The following is a 25,342-nucleotide window of genomic DNA, read 5'->3' on the forward strand; positions in this document are numbered from 1 at the left end:
CGTTATCTCTGTTGGTATTTACTGATATAAAATGTTTTCAACAACAGTAGCCATGCTTTCCTGTGGGGAGCGCACCCTGCCTTTGAGAAGTGAAGATAGGGGGTCTGCGGAAGTATGTCACTATGTTGCAGGAGATCTCAGAGAGTGTATTAATATTTGCAGGGATCTCTGGGAGTGTATCAATGTCTGGAGGGGGTCTTCAGGAGTGTGTAAATACTTGCAATGGTTCCCTGAGAGTGTGCCAGTATTTGTAGTGGGTACGCAGGAATGTGTCAATACTTCCAACAACAACAAGTATTTATCTAGCAAATTCAACATAATAAAACATCCCAAGGCACTTTACAGCAGTGTTATAAAACAAAATTTTACAGCAAACCATCTAAAGAGATATTTGGGCAGATAACCAAAAGCATAGTCAAAGAGGAAGGTTTTAACGAGCATCTTGAAGGAGGAAAGAAAGATAGAGACGGAGAGATTTAGGGAAGGAATTTCATAGCTTAGGGCCTTGGCAGTTGAAGGCACAATCAACAATTAATGGTGGAGTGATTAAAAACGGGGATACTCAAGGCTAGAATTAGAGGAGAGCTGATATCTTGTAGGGCTGGAGGAGATGACAGAGATAGGGAGGGGCGAGATCATGGAGAGATTTGAAAACAGGAATGAGAATTTTAAATTGAGGTGTTGCTTAAGAAGGAGCCAGTTTAGGTCAGAGAGCGCAGGGGTGGTGGGTGAACGGGACTTGGTGTGAGTTAGGAGTTAGGACATGGGCAGCAGAGTTTTGGATGACCTCAAGTTTATGCAGGGTAGAATGTGCGAGACTGTTGGAATAGTCAAGTCTAGTAGTAACAAAGGCATGGATGACAGTTTCAGTAGCAGTTGAGATGAGGCGGGGTGAAGTGGGTTGATGTTTTGGAGGTGGAAATTGGAGTTTGGATATGTAGTTGGATGCTCATTCTGGGGTCAAATATGACACCAAGGATATGAAGAGCTTGGTTCAACCTGATTCCAAGGGGTTTGCAGGAGTGTGTCAATACTACAGAAAACCAAGAGGAGTATAGAAAGTGGAGGGGTGAAATCAAAAAGGAAATTGGAAAACAAAGAGAGGGCATGAAAGAATATTGGCAAGCAAAATCAAGGAGAACCCAAAGATGTTTTATCAATACATTAAGAGTAAGAGAATAACTCAAAGCAAGTGTATGGCTCATAAAAGACCAAAAAAACTAACCCATGTGTGGAGGTGGAAGTATAAAAAAAGGGAGACATGAAGTATTAAGGAAGTTAGCATCCTTGAAAGTGGAAGGGGCTGGATGAAATGTACCCCAGGCTGTTAAAAGAAGCCAGAGAGGAAATAGCAGAAGGACTAACCATTATTTTCCAATCCTCACTGGATACAGGTGTAGTGCCAGAGAATTGGAGGACTGCAACATTGTACCTTTGTTTAAAAGAGGGGAGTAGACCAAATAATTACAGGCCTGTCAGTCTACCCTTGGCAGTCGGCAAATTATTGGAATCAATTCTGAGAGACAGGATAAACTGTCACTTAGAAGGGCACGGATGAATCAAGGATAGTCAGCATGGATTTATTAAGGGAAGGTCATGGCTAATTAACCTGATTGATTTTTTTGAGGAAGTTACAAGGAGGATTGAAAAGGGTAGTGCAGTTGATGTGGTCTACATGGATATTAGAAGGCATTTGACAAGGTCCCACTTGGCAGACTGGTTAAAAAAATAAAAGCCCATGGGATCCAGGAGAAGGTAGCAAGCTGGATACAAAATTGGCTCAGTGGAAGGAAATGAAGGGTAATTGTTGACGAGTGTTTTTGTAATTTGAAGGCTGTTTCCAGTGGGGTTCCACAGGGCTCAGTACTAGATGTTCTGCTTTTTGTGGTATATATTAACAATTTGGACATAAATGTAGGGGGAATAATCAAAAGGTTTGCAGATGACACAAAAATTGGCTGTGTGGTTGATAGCGAGCAGGATAGCTATAAACTGCAGGAAGATATCAATGCACTAGTCAGGTGGGCAGAAAAGTGACAAATGAAATTTAACCCAGAGAAGTGTGAGGTGATGAATTTCAGGATGTCAAACAAGGTAAAGGAATACACAATAAATGGGAGAATACTGAGAGGTGTAGAGGAAGTGCGAGACCTTGGAGTGAATGTCCACAGATCCCTGAAGTTGGCAGGACAAGTCGACAAGGTGGTTAAGAAGGCATACGAAATCCTTTCCTTTATTAGCCGAGGCATAGAATATAAGAGTAAGGAAGTTATACTAGAACTATATAAAATATTAGAACTGTGTGCAGTAAAGGCCTGCTTGGGTCTGCAAAAAAAAACCCGACCCGAGCCCAACAGAGGCACATCCGACCCAAGCCCGACCTGGCCCGAGTCCTTCCATTTTTTCCCGCGCCCGACCCGACCCGACCCAACCTGACCCAACCATCAGTTAACTTACCTTCCGTTTTTCACTTTGTTGCTGATCTGCATAAGCTTAAAACAACTGTAACAAAACCACTTTTCAAGTTAAAAAATTACATTAACAGTGGAGCCACATTTCTGTGATGGAGCGCGTCCAACCCGACCCAACCTGAGCCCGAGTGCCAGACCCGGAAGTGCAACCCGACCCGACCCAAACCCAACACATGCCTTCGGGGCCCATCGGGTTCGGGTCGGGTAGCAGACCTTTAATGTGCAGTTCTAGCCACCTCATTACAGAAAGGATGTAATTCCACTAGACAAGGTACAGAGGAGATTTATGAGGATGTTGCCAGGACTGGAAAATTGCAGCTATGAGGAAAGATTGGATAGGCTGGAACAAAGGAGGCTGAGAGGAGATTTAATTGAGATGTACAAAGTTGTGATCGACTTTGATAAAGTGCAAGGGAAGGGCCTATTTACCTTAGCAGAGGGGTCAGTATCGTGGTATGTGGGCATCACTGGCTAGGCCAGCATTTATTGCCCATCCCTAATTGCCCTTGAGAAGGTGAGCTGCCTTCTTCAACCACTGCAGTTCATGTGGGATAGGTACACCCACAGTGTGTGAGGAAGGGAGTTCCAGAATTTTGACCCAGCGACAGTGATATAGTTTCAAGTTAGGATGTTAGAGCAATTGGTAGAAGGATTAGAGGGGAGATGAGGAAATATATTTTTCACCCGGAGGGTGGTGGGGTCTGGAACTCACTGCCTGAAAGGGTGGCAGAGGTAGAAAGCCTCATCTCATTTAAAAAGTGTCTGGATGTGCACTTGAACTGCCGTAATGTGCTGGGCTATAGACCAAATGCTGGAAAGTGGGATTAGGCTGTGTGGCTCTTTTTTTTCAGCCGGCGCAGACATGATTTGCCAAGTGGCCTTTTTCTGTGCCGTAAACTGTCTATGATTCGATGATTCCAGGAATTGTACCGGAATTGTACAAGTATTTCCAAGTGACTCCTCCACTCAGTTTTGAAGCATCTGTTCAAGAAGATGAAGAGAATCAACAAAGTTGATCCATGTCACATTGTTCACTGGTGAAAGGTTCAAATACCAGAGCAATGTGGAACACAGTTAAAAAATTAGATAGTTAGAAATAAAAACAGGTTAGAAAGTTACAGATGAAGAGGAAGGGAAGGCTAATTATTATTATTCTGAAAACAGAGACATTTTGTCTAAGCTTTTCGTCTTGCAGTCATCAGGACAAATCGCAAGAATACCAATGTAATACTATATCAGAAGAGAGTGCTGATTGGTTGGCAAGTGGACTCTGATTGGTAGAAGCATTGCCATGGAGAATGCACCAGTTTATGGTGACTGACAGTTAACTGCCAAGCTTTGTTTGAAATTTAAACCAGGCAGCTTGACTCTGATTGGTCAAGGCATTGCCCTGAGGAATGAACCAGCAAATGGCTGTCACTTATTTTGTTTAGCTGAAGCAGGCGCAATGTGTGTACATGTTCATTCTGTCTGCCTCTACCAATCAGAGTCCACTTGCACTCTCTTCTCATATAGTATAAATTTGTTGCTTCCCTTACATTGGTATTCTTGCAAATTGTCCTGATGAGTGCAAGACAAAAAGCTTTGACAAAATGTCTCTGTTTTCAGCAATATTATTATTCTCTTGACTGGTGATTATTCTGGGTACTCCCATATACTCACAGGCAGTTACTAATGTAGTTCGATTGCTACCTGACACCACATCGCCTTCGTTGTTGACACACCAACAGGATTGTCCATCCTTCGTGCACTGCACATTCCTGCATCAAGTAGCATGCTATTAAGTCATGACAATTAAAAGTTTGCATATTGCAACAGCCATGGAACAATAGATGTGAAAGGATAGGTTCGACATGGAGTGTCACTGGACTACAGCACAGTCTACAGGATCTGGTATGGAGCTGGACAGGCCTGACTTGAGAAGCACCTGCTTTTCCAGATGTTTATTTAATACCTGGAAAATGTGAAGTCCACTGAATCCAGCCCACAGACATATGTACCTGATTTTCTAACTCTTTGATCTGGGATGAGCTTCACAGCTTAGACTAGACTCGCATTCCCTGAGTGATCTAACTGAGGTGTTTAAAATGAGTAAAGGATTTAATCGGGTAAATAGAGAGAAACAGTTTCCTCTGGAGGGGTCGTTCAGAACAAGAGGACATGCTGTTTTACTTCACAGTGGACACTGCCCACATCACCTCTTGGTTTAGAAATTACTTTGCTGAAATCTTGAGGCTTAAACCAGTGAAAGAGAAGGCTTAGATTGGAACTTTTGGAATAGAAATTCCTCATAGTTCTATATCATTGTGAACATAGGTTTTTGACTTTACAAAAAGTGCAATCTTCAATCCTGCAAGGGTGTGGATATGCATCATATACATTCGTAAAATTAGAGCTAGGCCGTTCGGGGTGAAGTTAAGAAGCACTTCCAAAAGTAAAGGATAGTGAAAATCTTGAACCCTCTTTCCTAAAACGCTGTTGAGGCTAAAGCAATTGAAAATTCCAAAATAGTGATTAATAAAAATTTGCAGCAAGGGTGTTAAGGGTTACAGAACCAAAGTAAGTAGATTGAGTTAAGATACTGATCATACAAAGCTGGTGGCAATTGGCTGGATTTGTCCTGCTTTATGTGGACAGGACAAACCTGAGCAATTTTTTCACTTGTTGGGTAGATGCAAGTGCTGTAGCTGTATTGGAACAGCTTGGACAGAGGCACGGCTAATTCTGGAGCACTGGCCTTCAGCACCAAAGCCAGGACATTGTCAGGATCCAAAGCCTTTGCTTTATTCACTGTGCTCAGCGCATTCAGTATAGAATGAATCAAAGTGGCTAAAGACTAACTTCTGTGATGGTTGGGACATCAGGAGGAGGCTGAGATGGATCATCCACTCGGCAGTTCTGGCTGAAAATGGTTACAAATGTTTTTGCGCTGACTTACTGGGCTCCACCATCATTGAGGATGGGCATGTTCATGGAGCCTCTTCTCCTGTTAATTATTTCATTGTCCACACCATGTGGCAGGACTACAGAGATTTGATCTAATCCATTTATTGTAGGATCGCCCATATCATTCTATATCATTCTGCTTCTGCTGTTTAGCATGCCAATTACAAACACTGCGTGGAGACTGAGTACATTGACCGAGGCGTTAAAGCAGGAGAGAGAGAGACAGTCCAGAGTTTCACTGGCAATGCACCTGAATCACCAACAACTAAAACAACATCTGCAAAACAGCAATAGTGACATCTGAACCAGGGAAGGAGCCAATTGGTGAGTAGCTTGATTAAAGAATCAATTATAGCTATGAGGGGGGATGATATAGTAAAAGGATCATCAAATGAGGCCATATGGATTAAACTGAAGAACAAGAAAGAGGCAATCACACTGCTGGGAGTGTACTATAGACCTCCAAACAGTCAGAGGGAGATAGAAGAGCAACTATGTCGACAAATCTCTGAGAAGTGGAAAAAACAATAGGACAGTAATTGTGGGTGATTTCAACTACCCTAATATTAACTGGGATAGAATTAGTGTAAAAGACACAGAGGGAGCAGAATTCTTAAAATGTATTCAGGAGAATTTTTTTTAGTCAGTACATAGAAAGCCCAAAAAGAGAGGAGTAGTTCAGGACTTAGTCATAGGGAATGAAGCTGGGCAGATGGAAGGGGTATCAGTTGGGGAGCACTTTGGTGGAAGTGATCATAATTCAGTTAGACTTAGGCTAGTTATGGAAAGGGACAAAGAGAGACGGGGAATAAAAGTTCTCAATTGGGGAAAAGTTTATTTTACTAAGCAGAGATGTGATTTAGCTAAAGTAGACTAGAAACAGAGTCTGAGAGAAAAAGTTTCTCCATATCTCTGTCTTAAATGACCTCCTTCCAGGGCCATTTAATTTCTGTGATCCTATTTCTATGATTCTGTTCTATTTATTCTATCATGCGTGTAAGTTTATCCACTTCACCAGAGATTAATTAGAGTCTTCCCTGTACCTCTGCTATTGTCTCTTCCTTTTGCTCTGCAAAGACCAAAGCGAACTACCATCGTACCTAAAACTTGCTTTAATAGCCCCATCTCCTCCTTTACATCTTTATCATGATGGATTTATTTTAAAAAACAGTGATACAACTCCCTTCCTCCCTCTCCACCTCATTTAATACCTGATTAATCTTGAGTTCTGCAAATGGACAGAGTCGGAACTAAACAGAACCAAACTGAGCATGCAAACCCCCTTTTCCCACCTCTTCCTATACCATTTCTTATGTTAGAAATAAACATTACCTGTACTTGCCATCTTGGGTACACTGGGGAATGTAGGTACTGGTCTTCTGGGAGGCTCCTCTCTTCATCTCACAGGAGGTCAGATGCTGGGACTCCTGCTGGTATTCTACAAATCAGCACATTTAAAAATCAACTCAAAATAATCAAGAGGAATCGAATGTGAGGACATTGTAGATATATGGTGGTTTATATTGAGATAAACCTGGCAATAAATGCTGGCATTACCAGTGACACCCACATCCTGAGAATCAATAATTAGAAAAATTATAAACAGAATAAATGTTGAGATATAGTACCTTTTCTTAAATAGTCATACTCACCAAATCATACCTTACAGACAATGACCCAGACACCGCAATCACCATCCCTGGGTATGCCCTGTTTCACCAGCAGGACAGACCCAACATAGGTGTCAGCACAGCGGTATCCAGTAGGGAGGGTGTTGCGCTGGGGGTCCTCAACATTGACTCATGGCATCAGGTCAAACATGGGCAAGGAAACCCCCTGCTGATTACTCATCTATGGCCCTCCCTCGCTGATAAATCAGCACTCTTCCATGTTGAACACTTGGAGGAAGCACTGAAGGTGGCAAGGGTGCAGAATATACTCTGGGTGGGGGACTACCCACTAGTCAGTAGCTACTGACCGAGCTGGCCGAGTCCTAAAGGACATAGCTGCTCGACTGGGTCTGCGACAGGTGGTGAGGGAAGCAACAAGAGGGAAAAACATACCTGACCTCATCCGCACCAATTTGCCTGCTGCAGATGCATCTGTCTTTGACAGTATTGGTGGAAGTGACCACCGTACAGTCCTTGTGGAGACAAAGTCCCGTCTTCACATTGAGGATAACCACCGTGCTAAATGGAATAGATTTCGAACAGATCTAGCAATGCAAAACTGGGCATTTATGAGGCGCTGTGGGCCATCAGCTGCAGCAGAATTGTACTCAACCACTATCTGTAACCTCATGGCCTGGCCTATCCCCCACTCAACCATTACCATCAGGCTGGGTGATCAACCCTGACTCAATGAAGAGTGCAGCAGGGCATGCCAGGAGAAACAGAAGGCACACCTCAAAATGAGGTGTCAACCTGGTGAAGCTACAACCCAGGACTACCTGTGTGCCAAACAGCGTAAGGAGCATGCAATAGACAGAGCTAAGCGATCCCACAACCAACCGATCTAAGCTCTGTAGTCCTGCCACATCCAGTCGTGAATAGGAACATAGGAACAGGAGTAGGCCATTCAGCCCATCGGGCCTGTTCTGCCATTCAATACGATCATGGCTGATCATCCACCTCAGTGCCTTTTTCCCACACTATCCCCATATCCCTTTCTGTCATTGGTATTTAGAAATCTGACAATCTCTGCTTTAAACATACTCAATGACTGAGCTCCCACAGCCCTCTGGGGTACAGAATTCCAAAGATTCACAACCCTCTGAGTAAATAAATTTCTCCTCATCTCAGTCTTAAGTGGCTTCCCCCTTACTTTGTAATTGTGTCCCCTGGTTCTAGACTCTCTAACCAGGGGAAGCATCTTAGCTGCATTACCCTGTCTATCGCTTTAAGAATTTTGTCAGTTTCAATGAGATCACCTCTCATTCTTCAAAACGCTAGAGAATACAGGCCCAGTTTCCCCAATCTCTCTTCAGAGGAAGGTGGTGGACAATTAAACAACTAACTGGAAGAGGTGGCTACACAAATATCCCCATCCTCAATGCTGGGGGAGCCCAGCACATCAATGTGAAAGATAAGGCTGAAGCATTTGCAACCATCTTCAGCCAAAATGATACACCTCAGTCTCCTCCTGAAATCCCCAGCATCACAGATGCCAGTCTTCAGCCTAATTTGATTCACTCCACATGATATTAAGAAATGGTGAAGGCATCGGGTACTACAAAGGCTATGGGCCCTGACAACATTCCAGCAATAGTACTGAAGACCTGTGCTCCAGAACTTGCCGCACTCCTAGCCAAATTGTTCCAGTACAGCTACAACACTGGTATCTACCCAGCAATGTGGAAAATTGCCCAGGTATGTCCTGTACACAAAAAGCAGAATAAATCTAACCCGGCCAATTACCACCCCATCAGTCTATTCTCAATCATCAGTAAAGTGATGGAAGGTGTCGTCGACTGTGCTATCAAGCGGCACTTGCTTAGCAATAACCTACTCAGTGATGCTCAGTTTGGATTCCGCCAGGGCCACTCAGCTCCTGACCTCATTACAGCCTTGGTTCAAATATGGAAAAAAGAGCTGAACTCAAGAGGTGAGGTGAGAGTGACTGCCCTTGACATCAAGGCAGCATTTGACTGAGTATGGCATCAAGGAGCCCTAGCAAAACTGGAGTCAATGGGAATCAGGGGGAAACCTCTCCGCTAGTTGGAGTCATACCTAGCGCAAAGGAAGATTGTTGTGGTTGTTGGAGGTCAATCATCTGAGCTCCAGGACATCACTGCAGAGGTTCCTTGGGGTAATGTCCTAGGCCCAACCATCTGCAGCTGCTTCATTAACGACCTTCCCTCTATCATAAAGTCAGAAGTAGGGATGTTCGCTGATGATTGCACAATGCTCTGTACCATTAGCGACTCCTCAGGTACTGAAGCAGTCCATGTAGAAATGCAACAAGACCTGGACAATATCCAGGCTTGGGCTGATAAGTGGCAAGTAACATTCATGCCACACAAGTGCCAGGCAATGACCATCTCCAACAAGAGGCAATCTAACCATCTCCCCTTGACATTCAATGGCATTACCATCGCTGAATCCCCCACTATCAACATCCTGAGAGTTACCATTGACCAGAAACTGAACTGGAGTAGCCATATAATACTGTGGCTGAAAGAGCAGGTCAGAGGCTGGGAATCCTCACCTCCTGACTCCCCAAAGCCTGTCCGCCATCTACAAGGCACAAGTGAGGAGTGTGATGGAATACGCTTCACTTGCTTGGATGGGTGCAGCTCCAACAACACTCAAGAAGCTCGATACCATCCAGGACACCGCTTGATTGGCACCCCATCCACAAACATTCACTCCCTCCACCACCGACGCACAGCGGCAGCGGTGTGTACCATCTACAAGATGCACTGCAGAAACGCACCAAGGCTCCTAAGACAGCACCTTCCAAACTCACGATTTCTGCTACCTGGAAGGACAAGGGCAGCAGATGCATGGGAACACCACCACCTGCAAGTTTCCCTCCAAGTTACACACTATCCTGACTTGGAACTATATTGCCATTCCTTCACTGTTGCTGGGTCAAAATCCTGGAAGTCCCTTCCTAACAGCACTGTTGGTATACCAACCTCACATGGACTGCAGCAGTTCAAGAAGGCAGCTCACCACCACCTTCTCAAGGACAATTAGGGATGGGAATAAATGCTGGCCTAGACAGCTACGCCCACATCTTGTGAAAGAATAAAAGAAGAAAGTTTTGTTACACCTGAGTGACCTACTAGGCCACATCAAAGAACAATTAAGAGTCAACCACATTTCTGAAGGACTCGGAGTCCCATTTCGGCCAGTGAGGTTAGGGTGTCCAGTTTCCTTCCCAAAAGGACGTTAGCGAACCAGTTAGATTTTTGCAAAGATCCAACAGCTTCATGGTCATTTTTATGGATATAGTACCAGCTTTTTAAGAACTGAATTCAAATTTACAAACTACCATAGCAGAACTCACAATCTTTGAATTACTAGTCTAGTAACATAATCACTACAGTACCATACCCATTCTTAACACAATAATATATTAGCAGATATACCTCAAATTCAATCTTTGCAACTTTATTGTTAACACTGGTTTAAATGGCCCTATTAGTATTTCAGAGTGTAAATGTTCTGCTGCTATTAGTGTTAATGGGATCAAGGGATACGGGGAGAAAGCGGGAACAGGGTACCGAGTTTGGATGATCTGCCAGGATCGTATTGAATGGCAGTGCAGGCTCGAAGGGCCGAATGGCCTACTCCTGCTCCTATTTTTCTATGTTTCTATTATTTATTCTGATGTGATTCTTTGGACTTGCCAACAGCAGCAGAAGCATCAATTTATAAAGAGCTTGTCTGGCTTTGCTTCGGATGCCTCAGAGCATTTAGGATGAGAAGAAAAGGGACACAGCAGACATTAGCAGGAGAAAATCAGAGGGAGCTTGAAAGGCTTGGATGGCAAACCACAGGACTGATTGAAGAGGAAGGTTTTGAAAGCATGAAGCGTTGTGGCAACCCAGATGGAACTCAGTCTGAAGTTTCAGGGAGCAAAAGCGGGAGTGAATGGAGTGACGAGAATTCCAGTGGTATACAAGCAGACTGAAGAGAGATTATGTGTTAGAGGAGTGGAGGATAGATGCTGTCTAAGGCATGAGAAGTTCGCTAAGAAAAGAAAAGACTTGTAATTGTACAACACCTTTCACAACCACAGGATGTCCCAAAGCATTTTACAGCCAATGAAGCACTTTTGAAGTGTAGTCACTATTGGAATGCGAGAAACAAAGCAGCCAATTTACACACAGCAAGCACCCACTATCAGCAATGTGATAATGACCAGATAATCTTTTTTTGTGATGTTGAATAAGGGATAAATATTAGCAAGGACAGAAGGGATAACTCCCCAGCCTCATCCAACAGACTGCCGACAGTATAGCACTCCCTCAATACCCCAGTGAGCTGTTAGCCTAGATTTTTGTGCTCAAGTCATGTAGTGGTTCTTAAACCTACAACCTTCATGACTCAGAGGCAAGAGTGCTAGGGCTGATACCTTAAAGTTGAATGGGTAGAGCCCTAGAGAGAATTGAAATTGGGATGAGAATTTTGAAATTGACTGGAGAGGATCGAAATTGGGATGAGAATTTTGAAATTGACTGGAGAAGATTGAAATTGGGATGAGAATTTTGAAATTGACTGGAGAGGATCGAAATTGGGATGAGAATTTTGAAATTGACTGGAGAAGATTGAAATTGGGGTGAGAATTTTGAAATTGACTGGAGAAGATTGAAATTGGGGTGAGAATTTTGAAATTGACTGGAGAAGATTGAAATTGGGGTGAGAATTTTGAAATTGACTGGAGAGGATAGGGGTGATAGGGATATGGGATTTAGTATGGATGAGGATGTGCACTGCAGCAATTTGGATGAGATTCAAAATGGGAGGCAGCTAAGAAGTCATTAGAAAAGTTAAGTCTTGAGGAGGTGGAGGCGTGGCCTGGCCCTTTGACAGCAGAAGAGGAGATAGTGTGGGGATGAGCAGTTTTGCAGAGGTGGAAAAAGTCATTTTAGGAGTGGGGCAAATGTAGAGCAGGATTCTAAGCTTTGGATCAAGCAGCACACCATTGCTTCCATAATTTTTGATTCAGTTTGAGATAACAGTGGGAAGATTAATGGTATTTTGAGGGACAAAGGTGTAGAGGAGTTGGGAATATAAGGAAAATAGAATGTAACATAGGTTATCACTTTTGATAGAAAAACAGAAAATGCTGGAAGTAATCAGCAGGGCAGGCAGCATCTGTGGAGACAGAAACAGAGTTAACATTTCAGATTGATGATCTTTCACCAGAACCTTTCACTTATGATATTGACCAATGTAGTCTTATTCAATAGAGCATAAAGGAGACTAATGGGTCTTTGGAAATTTCTGGCTTGCTTATGAGTGCCCCAGAGTAATTGCAAGCTCTTAACAACACCAGATTTCAGTTTCATGAGTCCCTTGTCCTGACTTTTGGTCCCTCTAGAAAAGCACCTCCTACCAACGTCGCCCTTCCATTTTGTGCAAAAGCCACTCCTGCACTCTCTGAGTAAGATTTCCAATTTGGGGCTGAGTTAAGGAAGGTTTTGGACTGTAGAACTGCACATAATTGAGATCGAGTACAAAGTGTCCAAGCTCATTTCTCATGAAAGTCTAATCGGCGACAAGAGGTTTTCATCCCATTAGCCTGAAGTGGATTCAAACATAGCTCTGAGTGGTCAAAAGGACACTCAAGAGTGTTACTCACACCACTAGTGACATTGCTTGTTTTCAAAAGATAAATTGCCTCACCAAGTGGCTATTCTTCAAGAATGCATCTAGATAATGTTATTCGTCTCTCACAGGTGGATGGCTTCACAGCTGAGTCTGATCCTATTCTAGCTGACATATACATGAGCATTGTCCAAAAGGACTCACTGAACAGCAATCAGGAGTCAGATCACTGATTAATTTTCCTTCTCCTAGCTTGGGGGTATTGAGGCCATCCTGGATAAATCTGCACAGAGCAGGATCAAATCTGGAATTCTCCAGGCCTATAGGGCTTCGTAACACACTTGGGACTAGATTTTTCTCCCCGCCAGTTCAGGATCAGAGGCAGGCTGGAGCTAAAATATCTCCGGTGTGCTGGTTTCCCAGCTCCAACCCACTTCTGGGCCATTTTTGCAGAGGTGGGATGTGGGGGGAAGGGGGTTGGATGGGTGGCAGGGCTCGACATGACTCATTAAGAGCCTAATGAGGCCAATTATAGGAGGTTGACTGGGATTTTCCAGTGGGCCTCCAGGTTCCCGCAGGCAGCAGGGGCCAGTTTAGGTGCCAGGAGGCAGCATCCTGGCCACAGACTGCGGGGGCCAGCGTTCCAGCCAGGCCTAGAGGCCCTCTCTGCCTGCCTGCCTGCCTGCCTGGGTGTAGGAGGAGCTGCAGGCTCCTCTGTAGAGGGGTAACCTTCCCTTCCCCTCCCCAACTCCCAGTGCTGGCCTGACTGCAAGATTCATTTTCTAATTTTGTTTAAATAAATCAGAGGGTGCCTCCATCTTGAAGCACCTTCTCCCTTTCTTACCTTCTCTTGCAGCCTGCTGCTCCTTTCAAGCTGGAAGGCCTCTGATTGGTCCTCCAGCTTTGAGAGCCTGTCCATCATCCTTAATTGGACAGTGAACCTGTCTGCTGGCCAATTAAGGGGGTACCCCGTGAAAATCACAATGTGTGGCTATTTATTTACCTCCCGGGGCTAGGTTTGGGACCCAGACACAGTCCTGACCTCTGTTTCCCACTCCAGGATGGAAAATCCTGCCCTTGGAAGTTAATTTAACAAGTAAGCGATTAGGGGGGCTCTATTAACAGTGATTAAAAAAAACTCCCACCATTTCTCCTCCACATCAAAAAGTATTTGATGTTTCCTTACCAGAAACTACAGCTGCTGCAATGCAGATACAGTGGAGGGCAACTGTGATGGTTTTTATGTGTCCCATTGCTTCTCCTGCTCATCCTATGAAGCAGGTGTCCAATCTAGCTAGCTCTCTCCCTTTATATAAAGCCATTTGGTTTGCGTGGGCCTGTCAAGCCAAACATAGTCTGGAACAAGTGAGTGCATCCAGCTTCTCAGAATGAAACACAAGAGCTGTCTGACGTAGGTTCTGTGACCTGAAACCAAACAAGACTTCAGCGGATTGTGTAGAGTCTCCTAAATGCTCAGTAATCTCGAAAAAAGCCTCCCCACTTCAAGTTCCATTTAGAGAACCTTGAATTCTTAACTCCTTTGACATGATGCAAATTCAGTGCAGCCATTTACTTTTTATAAATTTTATGCAGGAAACAGACATTTAGTTTTGGGGCTTCCAGTGGATATATTGCAGTTAGACACAGTATTCCCAAGTCACGAATGGTTAGGTATGGTGCAGTGTGAATATTTTCAATTCCAGCCCAGATTAACGGGATAAAAGTCTCCTCTATCTCCTGGCTATAAGCATCCTATGTTAAATGGGGTAGGTAGACTGAATCCTGTTTCTCATGAGCACAGAGCTGAATTGGAAATAAATTGACAATCTCACTCAGAGAGGATAGCAGAAATGGAGAAACTTCAAGAGTATTCGGTTAGCTACGAGGAACCATGAGAAATCCTAATGACGTGAAAGACGTTCTGTAAATATAGGTATCAGTCTTGGCTCAGCAGTCAGAAGGCTGTGGGTTCAAGTCCATTGTAGAGATTTGAGCCTCAAATCTAGGCTGACACTTCATTGTAGTCGTGAGGAAGTTCTGCACTGTTGGAAGTGATGTTCTGATGAGATGTTAAACCAAGGTCTTATCTGCACTCTCGGGTGGATGTAAAAGATCCCACTCCATTATCTGAAGAACAGAGGAGCTCTCCCTAATATCCTGGCCAGCATCGAAACCTAAACTAGGTCATTTATTTCATTGTGGCTTGTGGAAACTTGCTGTGTGCAAATTAGCTGCTGTATATCCTATATTACAACAGTGACTACACTTCAAAAGTATTTCATTGGCTATAACAGTTCTTTATTAATCTTACCCACAGATTCCAAAGAAGTAAGTCAGTATCTTCCTGCACCTGCAGAAGACATTGATACTCCCTTACCTGGATATAGTTTCCTGGGTATAGTTTGTAAGCAGCACCTCCTTTCAGGTGTCCATTATTTGCTTGTGAGTCTCAATATTGAGTGCAGAAAGCTCATTCAATTATGGGGACATTACAGCCAAGCCCAAGACAATGACTGGAGGAACTCTGAGTTCTCCCCTTCTTCATCCAGGCTAGTTTTAGCACTATTATTACTGTCCTGAATGAGATCTGTTAGTTCAACTGACCTTTATTTATTTTTCTATTTATTTAGAGATACAGCACTGAAACAGGCCCTTCGGCTCGCCGAGTCTGTGCCGACCAACAACCACCCATTTATACTAACCCGACAGTAATCCCATATTCCCTACCACCTACCTACACTAGGGGCAATTTACAAAAGCCAATTTACCTATCACCTTGCAAGTCCTTTGGCTGTGGGAGGAAATCGGAGCACCCGGCGAAAAGCCATGCGGTCACAGGGAGAACTTGCAAACTCCGCACAGGCAGTACCCAGAATCGAACCCGGGTCCCTGGAGCTGTGAGGCTGCGGTGCTAACCACTGCGCCACTGTGCTGCCCTTAGCGGTGCCTGCTGCATCAAATATGCAAATATGTGGATGTGTGGTGAGAAATGAATCTAACTCAGCTGTAATGCTTTCCATTGTCGAATTACCTCTTAATAAATACCGTCTATGTTGATGCATGAAGAATGGCCAGTTTGACGAAATGGCAGAAGGAACCCAGTAGCAGCATAACCCAGCTTGAATCAGTGCTTACAACATGAGAGAAAATTGCGGGCTAGTGGTGGGAGCAGGGAGTGATGGGGAACAGGAGGAGAGAATGAAACAAAATAGTGAAAGTGATGCATTGCTTAGGTACTTCTACAGGTTACAGAATACTATTAATGGCCTGTGCCTCTATTCACCTTTTTGATTAGAAATGAGTTCAGTGTGTTGGGAGAAGGGAGTCTTTATACTTACAATGAAAATAACTGGGAAGTAAACAAAATGGCACAGATTTAGTCAGAGAAAAATGGTTTGAAAGTGTAAAAATCTTTCCATCATCAGAAAATGTGGCAAAATTACTCTGATAAAATAAACAATTCTGTTCTGATACTGGAGAAATCTGTGTTCTTGTGTTGGCAACTCATTAAATATACATTTTTCATGCATGTTTGATTATGTTATTACAAAGTCAATGAAGAGCAGCAGAACTATGCAGCACTAAAGCTCAAGTATCTGTATAGTTGTGGAGTCAAAGGAGCAATGACGCATATGTGCACAGGCACTTGATCTTTCAAGTTTTCTGGAGATGTTTCAGAGTGGTCATCCCACAGGTTGCTAGGAGTAGAGAAGTTAGGGAAGGAGACTGGGTGACCATCAATGTACAGGGCAGGAAGCAACAAGTGAGGGTAGGTAGGATAATCTGGGGAGCTGAAAACCAGTTTAGGTACCAGGGATGTGGACAGAATGACACAGAGCAGGATAATTATGAGTGACTGCAAGGCACTGGGGAGCGAGTTTTTTTTTATTCATTCATGGGATGTGGGCAATGAATGCTGGCCTTGCCAGCAATGCCCATCCCTAACTGCCATTGAGAAGGTGATGGTGAGCTGCCTTTTTGAACTGCTGAAATCTGTGTGGTGAAGGTACTCCTACAGTGCTGTTAATGAGTTCCAGGATTTTGACCCAGCATCAATGAAGGAATGGCAATGTATTTCCAAGTTCGAATGATGTGTGCCTTGGAGTGGAACTTACAAGTTGTGATGTTCCCAAGGGGGAAACAAAATAGCTAGTAAGAACAGACAAGTGGCAATTGAGGGGGAATTCTAGTCAGGGTAGATTGCGTCATGGTCCAGAGTCTCAACTGATATGTTGCTTCCCAGTTGCCAGGGTCCAGCACATCACCAGTGAATACAAAATGTTATGAGAGGTCGAGCAGACAGAGGCTGTGCTTCTTGTGAGGACAAATAACATAGATGGGGTAGTAATATCTGGATTTATTCCCAGTGCCAAGCATTGGACTAGAGGGGGAGAGATAGATTAGGATTGCCAACACTTGGCTGGAAGGATGGTGTAAAAGGGAGTTTCAGATTCCTCGAACACAGGGGCCATTTTTGAGGCCAGGAAAGGTGGTACAGATGGGATAACCTTTAACCACCTAAACTGGAGTGGCACCCTGGTTCTTGTTGAAAGGGTACATAAGGTCGCGGGGAAAGATGGAAATTAATTAGTGATGGTAGGAGGAGAGAATCCACATAGTAAGTCAAAAAGTTTGATAATATGTGCAGGTTGGGGACAGTTACCCAGATCATAGTTCTATTCACAAATGGCCTACTCCTGTTCTTATATACAGATCCTAAGGCACCAGCAGCCAAGCAGCATCTACTTTTGAGCTGAGGCCATTACAGAGTAATCAGCAGACGGAGTCCTGGCTGAGTTTTCACTTTCCTAGCTGAGTGACACTGAACTGTAGCACTCTCATCATTCCCCAGCTAAGATCAGATAACCCTCATCTCAAGCTGGGATCCTTCCTTGTCTCTTTGTATTGGTATCATGCAGTCCATTTACCCATTTAGTTTTTAATGGCAGAGGACATCAGCTACACAGTTTGCATGTCTACTGTACTAGCTCCTACCCTGAAGTACTCACATATAACACTGACTACAGTTCAAATGTACTGAGGCTAAGTGCTTTGGAACATCCTGTGGTTGCAAAAGGGCTATATAAATGCAATGTCTTTCTTTCTTGCCTGTCAATAAGAACAAAAACAAGAGTCAAAGGGTAGATATCAGCAGAACAAGTATAGCAGAGGGATCAATAACTGTGGGCATAGATTTAAAGTGATTGGTAGAAGGAAGAGGGCAGTTGAGAATAAATATTTTCACCCAGGGAATGGCGGGGTCTGGAACTCATTGCTTGAAAGGATGGTAGAGACAGAAACTCTCATCACATTTAAAAGCATTTGAATATACATTTGAAGTGCCATAACCTACAAGGCTACAGACCAAGATCTGGAAAGTGGAATTAGGCTGGACAGCACCTTTTTGGCCAGCACAGGGCCGAATGGCCTCCTTCTGCATTGTAAATTTCTATGATTCTAGGCTTATATTCCAGTGCACTACTGAGGGAGTACTAAATTGCTAGAGATGCTGTCCTTCAGAAGAGTCATTAAACTGCCTATCCCAGATATTATTGTGAAAAAGCAGCAAGGTTTTCCTAGTATCCTTGTTAAATATTCCCTCCATTCAACCAATTGTTCATGCACCTCAGTACTGTTTATGGGATCCTTTGGAGTACAAAATGGCAGCCACATTTGCCTAAATAGTTACCACATTTCAAAGTCATTCAGTGCATGTAAAGTGCTTTGAGATGTTTCTGAGAGATGTGATAGGGTATTATATAAATAGCAATTCTTTCCTTTTTGTGATTTTTTAAATCAAGATTCATTCTTGGAATATGGGCATTATTGACAAGATCAGCATTTGTTGTCCATCCCTAGTTGCCCTCAGAAGGTGGTGAACCTTCTTCTTGAGTTGCTGCAGTCATTGTGGTAAAGGTGCTCCAACAATTCTGCTCATCAGGGAGTTCAGGATTTTGATCCACTGACGATGAAGGAACAGTTCTATATGTCCCAGTTGGGTTGATCAGTTAATCGAAAGGGAAGTAGAAGGTGATGGAATTTCCAGTCATCTGCTGCCCTTGTAGATAGTGGATTTGGGGAGGTGCGGTTGAAGAAGCCATCGCAATTTGCTACAGTGAATCCTGTATATAGTGCACACTCAAGCCAGGGTACGGTGGTGGAGGGTCTGGATGTTTAAACTGGTGAATGGGAATCAAGTAGACTATTTTGTCCTGGATGGCTTCAAGCACCTTCAGTATTATTGCAGCTGCACCCAGACGAGTGGAAAGTCTTCCAACATATTGACGGCTTCAGTTTTGTAGGTGGTGGAGAGGCTTTGCAGAGTTAGGAGGTGATCCACTCACTGTAGAATACTCAGCCTCTGACCTGGTAGCCATGGCATTTGTGTGTCAGATCCTGCTGAGTTCCTGGTCAATGGCAATCCCCAACCTCCCCAGGATGTTGATGAAAAACTTATCAATCGTAATGCCACTGAATCTCAAGGGGAGGTTGTTATGCTCTCCCTTGTTGGAGATGGTCATTGCCTGGCACTTATGTGGCATGAATGTTACTTGCCTGGATGTTGTCCCAGTCTTGTTGCACATAGTCATTATCTGAGGAACTGTGTCTGGAGATGAACACCACAAAATCATCAGCAAACAGCCTCATAGCTGACCGCATAATGGAGGGAAGGTCATTGTTGAAGCAGCTGAAGACATCTGGGCCTTGGACGCTGCCCTGAGGAAATCCTGTAGCTGAAACAATTGGCCTCCAACAACCACAGACATCTTCCTTTATGTCACGCATGGCTCCATGATGTATTGCAATGGTTTGATTAGTATATATTTCTGCATGGTATTTAGAAGAATGTACCTCAAGGTACTTGTCACTGCCTCCTTAAGAGCAGTAACCCAAACTGTCTCATCTTCCTCTCTGCTAACCTTCCCACCCAGCAGTGGATGGAGTGTCTCAGTGCATGGAGTGACTTTTACATACTGAAATCTAGCCAAGCTTAGTTTAAGCACGAGACAGACAGTTGCAGAGTGATGACAGCTACAGCTACTGATCAGCACAATAGATGTATTCTGTTGCTTGAATGTTTATTGTCTATTTAAAAAAACACCTTAGTGAATTGTTTTATACACAGAAATGAAAAGGGGAGGAACTTCAGCTTCCAGAACTTTATACACATAAGCCAAATATACACTTTTTTTGAGATATACACTTACAGTCAACACACACCCTGATAGCAAATATATCTGCCTGGCACACAATTCTTTTGTTGTTATAGTTCATGTGTTTCTGAACAGCAGCTGCTGAGTATTCTGGGTAAGTAAAAACAGTGAGGCCCACCCTGCAATATTGTACACCTTATAAACTGATTTTATTTGCACTGCTTTCAAATTTAATGTCTTTCTTTTAATATAACTACAATAAGTTTGTGTTTTTTGCAGGTGTGGGTGCCACTGAACCATTTCTGGGACAACCACTCATTGGCAAGCTCTTACAGGTTTCTGCATGCAAACTCCCGATTCAATGCACTTTCTTGACTCCACCTATTTTGCATGCCCTTAACTTTAAGCACCAATTTGAGAAACAAGTTAATTATGGGTATACAAAACATGTGTTTTGGGGTGAGAAAGAATGCAGGGAGGTCTACAGCACAGATGGATGAATTTTGTTTGCATATTCTCCTACCTGCCAGTGCCTGGTGCTTGGGTCTAAATTGGAGCATGAACATTTTCTCCATGGAGGTTGATGGTACTTTTTTCAGACAGTCTATTTACAAGCCAACCTCTGAATTTAGGTTCTACGCAGTATGTTGTTATACCAGATTATACCGTACAAAGCTACAGACTCATCATAACAGAGGAGCTCAAATCCTTATGAATTGCATTATAATTTGTGAAATGATCTCAGTTCTTGACGGGTATAAAATAGCGGGGTCCCCTGCAATATTGTACACCTCAAACTTTAATTGCACTGCTGTTGAGTTTCAATTCTTTCGCTAATTACAATAGTTTGTAGGTGTTACTTGGAGATTCGATGTCTCAGACTGTGATACTGAAACCAAGGGATCCTACGGTCAAATTTAACATCAGGAATTGGGCCCTCAATGAAGGTCTGTTTTTTCTACCTCCGTCTCTCCCTCCAACTCTCAAAAAGCCAGAAAGTTTCAATATATTTCATCACGGTTTCTTTTTCTCTCCAAATGAGCAATAAGTACTGTGTTGAGAATTCACATTGGATTTAAGATTTGACTGCTGGGAACTGCAGGAGATGGAAAGTCGCATGCCCATGTTGCGGGAATGAGTAGTCCTTTCTAAACTCTTGCTGGGGCAAGTGAGTCGAGCATGCACTTAACTGACCTACCACAAAGATCATAATGAATATCACTGTAGTGATTTAAAACAGGCTTGATTTGACCCCATAATCTGCTCATCTCTGCATTATTTCATTGCATATCAGATAATTAAGTTATCAGCCGGGAAACTTTCTTTTTCCAGCACTTGCCTTCAGAAGCTGTACTCTTCTGATATGTTTCTAACCTCTGTGGTAACAAATGCTAGAATCAGTTATTCCCAATCACAAAAAGCTATTTACCCCATCTGTGTTATCCTACTCCCATTGCTCATTTAGCAGCCAAGAGCCCTTCCACATCTGTTACCAAGGAATTCACAACCAGTTAGGAAGGAGTGTGCGCACACTTGATCAGTGATTGTGATACTCTCTGTTCTATTTGCGGAATCACACATAATGGGGTCACTTTATGTTGGCAAGTGCTGTGAATGAAAGTGAAGCTCTGCCTCAAGCCTGATGTTGTAGGATATCTAAAAGGTCTATTTTTTTTCTTTTCCTCCAAGTTTGCTATTAAACTCAAATCCTTCGACACACAAGCTGTAGAAACATTAGCTTCTTAATGGTTCCATTCCGCTCCCGCTGCGTAGTTTTCAATCAGTTCCATTCCTTTTCTGTCACCCCCCCTCCCACCAATTATCGTCTTCTCAAAGAGAGCAGCAGCTTGCCATTTTCTCCACCTTGCCCAAGTCTGTTAGGAGTTGTTTAATGTGGCGTTTCAGCTGCGGAAGTCGTGCGAGTGGTTCCGGTGGTTCAAGTTCCCCGGAAAAGTCCAGCCAACTTTCCAGAACTAGGAGATTGCATGGGAGGAATCAAAAGAAAAGAACAAAAAACTGTGTTACAAATTCAACTCGGGCCAGACAAATAAAAGGGAACTTAGAACATTAAAAACACAACTGGTTTAACTGCAAGTAAAAAGGGAACTTTCCTCTGTTAAATATTTTTAGTCATATTGCTTTGTTGCTTTAGATCAGTACTAACCCTGAGAGAGGAATGTAACTATTACAGACTCTACACTTACCAATATTCGCTCTCCCATGGTGCTGCACATGGGAAGTTAATGTAGAGTATAGTCATCAAATGAAACATAATTCAATCCCCATTTTAAGGCTATATATTTGGTCCTAATGTTATAGAATACTTTTACTTGATATTATTTGTAGACAAACAGCAGAACCTATGGAATTTTGGGAAACAGAGTTGGTTGGCGTGTACATTACTCTGCAGTTCAGGGAGAAATGAAATGGAGATGCTACTGTGCCACCACTGGGGGTAGATTGTACTTACAGTGCGTCAAGTTTACATAAGCAATTCCAATTATAAATGTGGACATAGTAATTTAACATGGCAAAAGATGACACCTATGTGTGACAAAAATGGGAAAAAAGAAACTACGGTTTTGCAAACAGTGTGTGTAACCGTAAGATCTTTAATATATTATAGATAAGAAACCAATTGTGCCATTCCCACCCCTGCTCCAACTGAAATCAGCTAACTAGGCACAAAGGGAGATTAAACACAGACCCGTTTTTTGATCTGCTGTGGTGTATTCACCCTTTGAATTATGTGAGAGGGAGAAAATGAGAACCAAAAATCATAGGAATAGGCCATTCAACACTGCAATCCTGTTCTGTCATAGCTGATTTGTATCTCAAGCCTGTTCTCGCGCCTTTGCTCTATATCCCTTGATGCTCTTATCAACAAAAGTCTATCGATCTCTGTCTTGACAGTTTTAATTGCCCCAGTATTCGCAGTCTTTTGGTGAAACGAGCTCCATATTTCCATTACCCTTAGAATCATAGAAAGTTTAAGGCAGAGAAAGAGGCTACTTGGCCCATTGTGTGTGCCAGCTGAAAAACGATCCCCCCATTCTAATCCCATCTTCCAGCATTTAATCCATAGCCCTGCAGATTACGGCATTTGAGGTGCATATCTGGACTCCTTTTCAATGAGTTGAGGGTTTCTATCTCAACCACCCTTTCAGGCAGTGAGTTCCAGACCCCCACCACCCTCTAGGAGAAAAGGTTTTTTCTCAACTCCCCTCTAATCTTTCAACCAATCACTTTAAATCTACGCCCCCATGTCACTGACTTCTCTGCTAAGGTAAATAGGCCCTTCACCTCCACTCTATCCAGGCCCCTCACAATTTTGCACATTTCAATCAGAGCTCCCCTCAGCCTTCTCTGTTCCAAGGAGAACAACCTCAGCCTATCCAATCTCTATGCATAGCTGCATTTTTCCAGTCCTGGCAAGAGTCTCGTAAATCTCCTCTGTACCCTCTCTAGTGCAATTACATCCTTTCTGTAACGAGGTGACCAGAACTGCACACAGTACTCAAGCTGTGGCCTAACCAATGAGTTATACAATTCCAGCAGAACCTCCCTGCTCTTATATTCTATATCTCAGCTAATAAAGGAAAGGATTCCATATGCTTTCTTAACCATCTTATCGACCTGTCCTGCTACCTTCAGGGATCTGTGGACATTCACTCCAAGGTCCCTCACTTTCTCTACATTTCTCCGTATTTTCCTATTAATCGTGTATTCCTTTGCCTTGTTTGATCTCCCCAAATGCATCACCTCACACTACTCTGGATTGAATTCAGTTTGCCACATTTCTGCCCATCTGACCAGACCATCAATATCTTACTGCAGCCTACAGCTATCCTCCTTGCTATCTACCAGTCAATCTTTCCGTCATCTGCAAACTTCTTGATCATGCCCCCTGCATTTACTTCCAAATCGTTAATATATACCACAAAAAGCAGGGATCTAGTACTGAGCCCTGCGGAATGCCACGAAAAACAGCCCTCCAGTTGCAAAAGCACCCGCCAACAATTACTCTTTGTTTCCTGCTTTGGTATCCAATTTGCTGCATTTCCCTGGATCCAATGGGATTTTATGTTTTTAACCGGTCTGCCATCTAGGACTTTGTCAAAAGCCTTGCTAAAATCCATGTAGGCCACATCAACTTCACTACCCTCATCTATCTTCCTTGTTACTTCTTCAAAAAATTCGATCAAGTTGGTCAGACAAGATCTTCCCGTAACAAATCCACGCTGACTATCCTTGATTAACCTGTGCCTTTCTAAGTGACAGTTTATCCCGTCTCTCAGAATGGATTCCAATTATTTGCCCACTTCTGAGTTAGACTGACTGGCCTGTAATTATTTATTCGGTCTATCCCTCACACCCTTTTTAAACAGAGGTACAACGCTAGCAGTTCTCCAATCCTCTGGCACCGTACCTGTATCCAGTGAGGACTGGAAATGATGGTCAGACCTTCCACTATTTCCTCTCTTGCTTCTTTTAACAGCCTGGGGTGCATTGCATCCGGCCCTGGTGATTTATCAACTTTCAAGGATGATAATCCCATTAATACTTCCTCTCTCCCTATGTTTATCACATCTAATAGTGTACACCCCTCTTTCCTAACTACAATATCTGCATTGTTCCCCTCTTTTATGAAGACAGATGCAAATTATTCATTCAGAACCATACCCACGTCTTCTGCCCCTACACATTTCCTAAAACTAAGTCTAAAACTGCTCCCTCTCTTGTTGGACTTGCTACATACTGGCCAAAAAAGTTCTCCTGAATGCACCTCAACAATTTTGCTCCCTCAATTCCTTTCACAATAAAACTATCCCAGTTAATATTAGGGTAGTTAAAATCCCCTACTATTACTGCCCTATTGTTCTTGCACTTCCCAGAGATTTGCCTACATATCTGCTCTTCTATCTCCCTCTGACTGTTTGGGGGTCTATAATACACTCCCAGCAGTGTGATTGCTCCTTTTTTGTTCCTTAGCTCAATCCATATGGCCTCATTTTGTGAACCTTCCAACATATCATCCCTCCTCACCGCTGTAATAGTTTCTTTGAGCAAAATTGCCACTCCCCCTCCTTTCTTATCCCCCTCCCTGTCGCGTCTAAAAACCCTGTAACCAGGAACGTTGAGCTGCCATTCCTATCCCTCCTTAAGCCATGTTTCTGTAATAGCTATAATATCATACTGCCATGTCGCTATCCCTCAGCTCATCTGCTTTATTTGCTCTACTCCTTGCATTGAAATAGATACCCTTGAGCACTGCCAAACTCTTTTTAAATAAAAATTTCTAACCTTGATTTCCTCTGTCTTTCAGACTCATCCATTAATTTTCTGCCTTCCGTTTTCATTTCTGATTTTGTCCCAACTGAGTCTATCCTCAGATCCCCATTCCCCTTCCAAACTATTTTAAACCCTCCCCAACAGCACTAGCAAAACATCCCGCAAGGAACTCAGTCCCAGCTCTGTTCAGGTGCAACCT

General features: G+C 43.2%; 2 protein-coding genes across 3 annotated transcripts in view; both read right to left on the bottom strand.

Annotated features, from left to right (window-relative positions):
• tg (thyroglobulin) overlaps positions 1-13,959 on the bottom strand; it is a 532,338-nt gene extending 518,379 nt beyond the window's left edge. The window contains exons 1-3 of the mRNA XM_068032631.1: positions 13,884-13,959; positions 6,750-6,855; positions 4,134-4,231 (exon numbers count right to left, since the gene is read on the bottom strand). Coding sequence (XP_067888732.1) covers positions 4,134-4,231; positions 6,750-6,855; positions 13,884-13,950 — 271 coding nt within the window. The 5' untranslated portion in view covers positions 13,951-13,959. The remainder of the gene's footprint in view (positions 1-4,133; positions 4,232-6,749; positions 6,856-13,883) is intronic.
• A 5,800-nt stretch (positions 13,960-19,759) lies between these two features.
• The window catches only part of phf20l1 (PHD finger protein 20 like 1), a 170,265-nt gene continuing 164,682 nt past the window's right edge, over positions 19,760-25,342 (bottom strand). For both annotated transcript variants that reach the window (XM_068031404.1, XM_068031403.1), the window contains one exon: positions 19,760-21,824. In XM_068031404.1, the coding sequence (XP_067887505.1) occupies positions 21,682-21,824 (143 nt within the window). In that variant the 3' untranslated portion in view covers positions 19,760-21,681. The remainder of the gene's footprint in view (positions 21,825-25,342) is intronic.

Source organism: Heterodontus francisci, chromosome 5 (assembly GCF_036365525.1).
Source record: "Heterodontus francisci isolate sHetFra1 chromosome 5, sHetFra1.hap1, whole genome shotgun sequence".
In the NCBI taxonomy this organism is placed as follows: domain Eukaryota; kingdom Metazoa; phylum Chordata; class Chondrichthyes; order Heterodontiformes; family Heterodontidae; genus Heterodontus; species Heterodontus francisci.